The following is a 7500-nucleotide window of genomic DNA, read 5'->3' as shown; positions in this document are numbered from 1 at the left end:
TGTGCGCCAAAGTGAACAGTACGAGCTCCTCCTTCTGCTGTCTGCCTATTGCTCGTCTCATGCGGGGCTTTCGGCCTCGGACGGAGATATATATTTAAAACAAAACATCGCTAAGTCAATTTCACCATAAAGCCGGTGGGCCTTTGTGCAACGGGACAATGCAATTTCCTAAGAAAGAAAAAAGGAGAAAATAGTTTGGAAACAGAAAGTGGGCGGTATGCCCAAGGCAGGAATGCGCTCGAAATACTAACCTGCACGCGCGCCTCCGACAGGTCCAGCCTCATGGCCAGCTCCTCGCGGGTAAACACGTCGGGGTACTGCGTTTTCTCGAAGGCCCGCTCCAGCTGGTGCAGCTGGTACGTGGTGAAGGTAGTGCGGGACCGCCGGACCTGCGGGCGAGGAGCACCAGGGCACGTCAGCTTCAAGAGAAAGAAAGGAGATACTTATAGGCCTATGTGCTCGTGACGGCCCGTTCAACACCTATGACGTACATTATTTTGTAATCTACGAAAAGGTGCATTTGAGAGTTATCTTAGTCAAATCATTTCGAATAAAAAGATTGAGACAAGAGAGGGAAGAGCGCCTTACCTTACGTGGCTTGTCGGGGTCGAAGGGGTCAGCGTGATGATCCGGGCACCCAGGGGAGGTAGCTGGGTCTCCCTCCCCCCGGGGGGACACCTCGGGGCTTCCCACGCTCATACCAGACTCTGCAACAGCAACGGCAAACATTAGTGGCTTTGATTTTAACGCGAAGAACATAGTGCTAAGCTAAGGAAGTAGTTACAGCGTAATGATGCAAGGGTAATACATGTCCTTGCAAAACAGCATTTCCTTTCTTTCTGGCATAGGGATATGAGGCTGGATCGCGAGCAAGGAGGAGGACAAGGAGGGGGGGGGGGGGGAGAGAGGGGCGCGGGGAAAGAGTGTGGAGCCCGGTGGTCCGCGGCGGCCCCCTCCCCCCTCCCACTACGTAATCCTCCATTTGGCGGTCATCGTAGCGTAAGTTGATGTCGGGTGACGCTAAGCTGGCCAGAGGTGTCGACAAGGTGGGCACAGCGGCCGACTGCATCATCACCACCACCGCCGGGCGTAGTCACCACCACCGCCTCCACACCACCGTGCTTTCGGGTCAGTATCTTAGAACTAATCTTGCCATCGACCACTGCTGCTTCTTCACAGAGCAGCGACAGCAGATGCGTTTCCTGTCCCCCCGACACGTGCGACGGGACACTCGAGCCACGTCGCTGCCACAATAACGGTGCACCACCATGTTGCGCTCCTGCCGTCACCCCCGCCTCCCTGCGCCCTCCGTAACACCTTCGTCACGAGTCGCGTTACATCGCCTTCATCATCCTCGTCTTATTCAGCATTAGGCTTCTTAACACCAGTTTACCAGCGAGCCTTTCCTGGTGTGGAGGGGGAGGGAAAGGAGGAGGGGAGAGGAAGGGGAAGGGGAATGGGGAGGGGGAAGGGGAGGGGAAGGGGGAGGGGGATGAGGGAGTGGAGGAGTGACCCCTTTTCACAGGCGGATTCTTTTCGCTGATCGAACGGTCGCAAGCGGCTCGTGATTCATCCACTGTATTGTTCTGCAAAGCTACGTGTATCGAAAATTCCCGCGTGCATGAAATGATTAAGATGACGGTAATGATGGCGAGCATATTGCAACCTCAACTTTTAATCGCCGCGGAATTAATCAAATCGACATCAATAACGCCAAGTGAGGAGGGTTCATTAGTCATGCGTTTTTGTGCTGCTTTGAAGGCACAGATATTTACTTGATGAAATAAACTTTTTTCTTTTTCTAAAATCTATGCGCTATATCACACACACGCACACGTACTTACGCTCACACACACACACACGTACTTACGCTCACACACACACACACACACACACACACACACACACACACACACACACACACACACACACACACACACACACACACACACACACAATGGGCCAAGCCAAGCGCACACAGATCGGATATGACCAATTGCCTCCCCGACGAGCGGCCATGTTGGAGGCGTGAACACGGCGCATCCAAGCCTCCGTGTCCTTGCCTGCTCCTTTATCCAGCGCGCCATGACACCTCCCTCGGACCACACACTCCACACTCCCGCCACTCCGATATTCATCGATGCAATCCCAGGCGGTCGAAGGAATTACACGCCGTTCATATAATTTCATTCTTCGGGCTCTCGGCAAGGCGCAACTCCCCACTCCCTTGCAGGCGAGTTCCAGCCCTAACTTCGTAGAGCCGGCGACAACGAGGTTCTCTCTCTCTCTCTCTCTCTCTCTCTCTCTCTCTCTCTCTCTCTCTCTCTCTCTCTCTCTCTCTCTCTCTCTCTCTCTCTCTCTCTCTCTCTCGTGACCAGCTGACCCCCCTTTCGCCCCCCCCCCCCACCGCTGCTATGACTGTTCCGCAAGAAACTGCTAAAGACTTTCTAATCTCGCTCAAACAAGTCTTGTGTAAATTTCCCGCTGCCGCTGAAGGGCCGATTTCGTGGCGCCGCGACTCCAACAATAAATAATGAATCGCAAATACCCTCCGCGAGGACCGGGCGCGGATAAGCCCGCCTGAATAGCCTCAATTTACCTAAAGAAGTACCCAATTTCACCCACATTCTTATTCCCTTCTTAAGACGAGAATGACCTGCCAGGTTGCCCTTCTAATTTAAATCCCTTCACAATGGGAGCGGTAATAGTATGACAAATTGGTTGATTCCATTCGCGCACTATTACACTCATTACAATTTTGAAGCCATTTCACACCTCTGTTGGCTTGAATTGACTTCCAAATTGAAGAAGTGAGATGAAGACGTGGAGAGGTCGCTTGAAATTGAGTCACTTTGAGTCAATTTATGACAATTTAGAGTTAATTTGGTGGCGGGCTGGTGGAGTGGACGCGGAGGGACGGGAAAATGATTTTTGAAAGGAACCAGATAAAAGGTGAACGGAAAACTGCTCCCTGGCAGAAGGGAGATTGTGCTCGGACAAAACAGACAAATCAGTTTGTGAGTTTAAACTGCATGGTCTCGATCTATTTTACTCCAGCAAGCTTTCTACATTGAGAAAAACAAAGTGTATTTCAATCTGTGGCGGAGGAGCAGTTGCCAATGCAGAAGAAACCGCATTATAAAGTATTGTAAACTGAACTTAAATGTGATACAAATTCACGACTTTCTATTTAGGCGTCGCAAAATGGCTGAGTCCAACCGCCGACAAACCAACCATTTATACCGAAGCACGAACTTTAATGGGATTTAAATAACCATTTACATTTGTAACTCGATTCAGTCCGGGTCGCGCATAACCATTTTCAACTTAATTTTTGTAGCAATTGCAGATAGAAATTGAATAATAAAACACAAGAAAAAATATTCAAATTTGACAAACACCAATCACAGCCCTCGCTTTCCGCTGACCGTTGACACCGCCGCCCAATCACCGGCGGTCACAAAGTTTCGCACTTTTCCTATCTTGCATTGCCGGCTGCCAATAACTTCTCATTTGACCAGCATTCGGCGGCCAATCGCGGCAAGCACAGAGGCAGAGAGCGGACGCGGAGCCATCACAATACCTGCCCCTAATTGGTCTGTGTAGGGATAATTTCAATTAATTAGGGATTTCACTGGAACCATTGTTAAACTCAATTGTTGACGATAAGCTCATTGTTAGTTCAAATCATCATGAAAATAATCCCTTGGGTTTTGGGTTTCCAAATTTAATCAAAATTGATTTCGAATAAAGCATTACTGCTTTTGACGGAAAACTCCGACCTATAATTCTCCATAACTGGCCCCGATCGCTTTAGTGAGTGTTTGTACAAATACAATTTTCATTAATACCGAGTTTATTACTTGACATCAACTGAACTCAAAAATAACTCGCTGTGTTGCATATTAAACTTTTGTGATACTGCGGTAACCTCACAAAATGCCTCTAATTGTCGGAAAAGTTGAATGCCGACGAGCGTTGATAGGCTTAGCCGGGACGGGATGCAAGCGGCAATTGTTTACGTGACCCGTAATTGGTGCGTCGAGGGAGCATGACGCTCCGCCGCCCGCGCCGCCGCGGCCTCGGACGCCGCGGCCTCGGAGCTCTTTCAGCGTCAGCGCCATGCCGGCCTTAATTTAAGGCTCTGAATGGATGCTTTCAGGGCTTAAATAGTGCGCTCGAGGGAACAGGAATGTGATATTTTAAACAAGAATGCATGCAACCAAAGGGTGCAGCTAATGCACTGCAGCAGCCTTCACATGCGTGAAGGCATATACACAACATTTGATTCCCCCTTTTTAGTCTTTGTTACTTGTACCTGAATACATTAATTAATGGCCGTACACAAATCATAATAACGTGACCCGAGCCCCTACTTCCATAATGGCATCACGGACAACCTTTTGGTCAAATATACATTTCGCGCAGCAAGGTGAATATTCCCCCCGCCTTCCAGTCACCAGCCTACCGTATTTACCCTTACTTGTATCCCCATTCTTAAACTGCCGCCTTGTCTGTTTTGACACGGCGGCTAATCCCGCGGTGTCGAAGCGGATTCGAACCGGCGTCCTCGGCGCCCGACCGCGAGGATTCCGGCGCAAGCGGTAAACACCGGCATTACCTCCTCCTTATGCGGATCAGGCGGGTATTTATAGAAGCGATTTGTCTTTTATTATCATTCGGCTTCCAATTGCTTTAATGCTGGTCTCTTCGTTATGCCAATTACCCATGAAGTAAATTAAGCTCAGCATTAATGTTTTGATATCATTATGCATTCTGTTTCTGAGAACATTTCGGAGAGCAGTCGGTACAATACGCGGTTAACAATAATGTTAAGCCTCGTGGATAAAACTGCTCCGTAAGCTTTCCCGCGCATAATGGGTTGGCCCTTAGTGACCAGCGGCACAAAGGGGAGACTGCCTTGCACCCGCTCAATAAATTTCTCGCTAATTAGATCAGGCTCGGAGCTTGTGGTGCCAATTATAGCTAATCAATAGGTGGTAATCTGGCCATTAGAGGTCGGGCGAAACAATCACGCGGGCAGTTTAAGATTAGTGCTGCTGAAAATAATTTGCGATTTTCTTGGTGTAATCCTCTTGGGATGAGAGTGGTTGTGGCGAAATGAGGAAATGTCGTAATAGTGCGTGTTTAATTTCATGAAATACGTTTAGAACGTTGCTTTGAAACGATAGGGCAAGAACGCAAGTTTCGAATAATCGTATATTTGGCTCTTTCCATAAGCGCATTGTCGATCTCCCTTTCTTTGTGTTCTCTCGCTGCCCTCCCTCCCGCCCCTCCTCATCTCGCAATCCCTGATCCACCCTGGGCACTTACAGGTATGGATGTGAAGTACATAATCTGGCGGGTAATCCTCACTAAAGGTATTACAATTACCTGCCCAACCCATCTTCCCCCACTATAGACATCCACTGAATGTATCGACTACGCTATGAACTTCATGATTTAAACATAAAGCGTCCAGGCTGGAGCACGGTGACCTACTGCAGTTCGAATCTTTATAGTAAATATTTCGACACCGTGCAGCGTTTTCGAACAAATCGTGCAGTCTGAGAAGCCGGGTGTTGCTTTACTGACTTTAAGTACCTGATTTTTTAATAATTCAGGGTAGTTTTGGAGAGAGTAAACAAGTAAAATGAGCGAATTCAGCACCGTTTCCGAGTAGCCGAAGTCGGGTATAACTCGTTACATGCGGCCGGTACTTCAATTATCGAATCACCCAGATGCCTCGCCATGCCCGGGTTCCTACGATTGGAAGCCAGCCGCCCATGGATAATCAAATTACACTCAGACCCTGCAGTCGAAATGATTAAAATGCCAAAAATGAGCCCTTCCCTCCCCGGCGCCGCACGGCCGAGTAACCTGCGGGTTTCAAAGTCATGTCGTTATGAAATATAATAAAGGCACTCGACACTCGTGGATACAGAGGGAGGCCGCTCTAGTACCTGGGAACCCACCCTCAGCCCACCTCGGGAACCCACTCAGGAGGGATTAACATGGGATTATTGGTTAATATACCTCGTCCTGGCCTGTACACCTCCACGACCGACTGCGCGGACAAGTAAGTGAGAACATGTGGAAGCAGAGCGCATCGTGGGATACGGCGACATCGCAACGCATCGAGGGACGTTGGCAATGATGCTCTGTACATTCAAATATAACGTTTTTAGAAAGAAGAGCTTTATCAGGGTTGACATTGTATGCTCACAGAACAATAACTGAATGGAAAAGAGAGAAAGGAAGGGGGAGACAGAAATGACAGAGAGAGACAGAGAGAGAGAGAGAGAGAGAGAGAGAGAGAGAGAGAGAGAGAGAGAGAGAGAGAGAGAGAGAGAGAGAATGGCTTTCCAAAGCATCAGTACCTTAGAACTGCGACACTGGATCAATTCCCATTCTATCAACACAGCTTAACATAATTTCAATCAATTATTTCCCCCACACAATAAAACAAGAAATAAAAGCAAGTACTTTTCTCATTTCTTAACCGGTTACAAACCACACCTCTTCTAACAAAACACCACTAAATTCGCGACACACAGACCGAATACAAATCGCGTCGAGAAGCGTTAACGTCCCCGTCCTCAGCCCGCGGCTCTTCGGCGACGGAGAACCGACCACGACCCTGGCACAGAGACCGGCACCCGCGACGCGGCGGTTCACGAGGGGCGGGGTTATTTAATGCCATTGCACGAATGATTGCACTGTCACAAAGACAAAGGGCATGTCACATATCGTAAGAGTTTTACGTGAGCGCTAAGGAAATTCGAGGTAATAATAAATTCGGTAGATGCACCGTTTCGATATGTGCTTCGGACGACGTAACTACGACGTTTCTAGCATGTTGTTTTTGTTATTTGTACTGTTATTGTTATTATTATTGGTTTAATTATTATTTTTACCATTATTATTATTATCATTATTATTATTATTATTATTATTATTATCATTATTATTATTATTATTATTATTATTACTATTATTATTATTATTATAATAATAATAATAATTATTATTATTATTATTATTATTATCATTATTAATATTATTATTATTATCATTATTATTATTATCATGACTGTTGTCATTATTTCTATTACTATCATATCCTTATTACTGGAACTATCATTATTGTTATTATTGATGTTCTTACATTATTGTAAATATCATAATTATTACTGTTATCGTTATTATTGTCATTATTATTATTATTATTATTGTTATTATTATTATTATTATTATTATTATCATTATTATTAATATTATTATTATTGTTATTATTATTATTATTATTATTATTATTATTATTATTATTATTATTATTATTATTATCAGTATTATTATTATTATCTTCATCCTCATCATCCTCATCATTAACACTATCAATATTACTATTATTATCATTACTAGTATTATTATTACTACCACTATTATTATTACTACCATTATTATTATTATCATCATTATCATTAACATCATTATCAT

General features: G+C 45.6%; 1 protein-coding gene across 1 annotated transcript in view; it reads right to left on the bottom strand.

The window, feature by feature from the left end:
• LOC125030452 (aristaless-related homeobox protein-like) overlaps positions 1 to 759 on the bottom strand; it is a 13373-nt gene extending 12614 nt beyond the window's left edge. Inside the window, exons 1-2 of the mRNA XM_047620489.1 lie at positions 589 to 759; positions 252 to 419 (exon numbers count right to left, since the gene is read on the bottom strand). Of these exons, the coding sequence (XP_047476445.1) occupies positions 252 to 419; positions 589 to 759 (339 nt within the window). The remainder of the gene's footprint in view (positions 1 to 251; positions 420 to 588) is intronic.
• Between the last annotated feature and the right edge of the window lie 6741 nt (positions 760 to 7500).

This window comes from Penaeus chinensis, chromosome 11 (genome assembly GCF_019202785.1).
Source record: "Penaeus chinensis breed Huanghai No. 1 chromosome 11, ASM1920278v2, whole genome shotgun sequence".
Classification (NCBI taxonomy): domain Eukaryota; kingdom Metazoa; phylum Arthropoda; class Malacostraca; order Decapoda; family Penaeidae; genus Penaeus; species Penaeus chinensis.
This window is presented reverse-complemented; position numbering and strand designations above follow the sequence as displayed.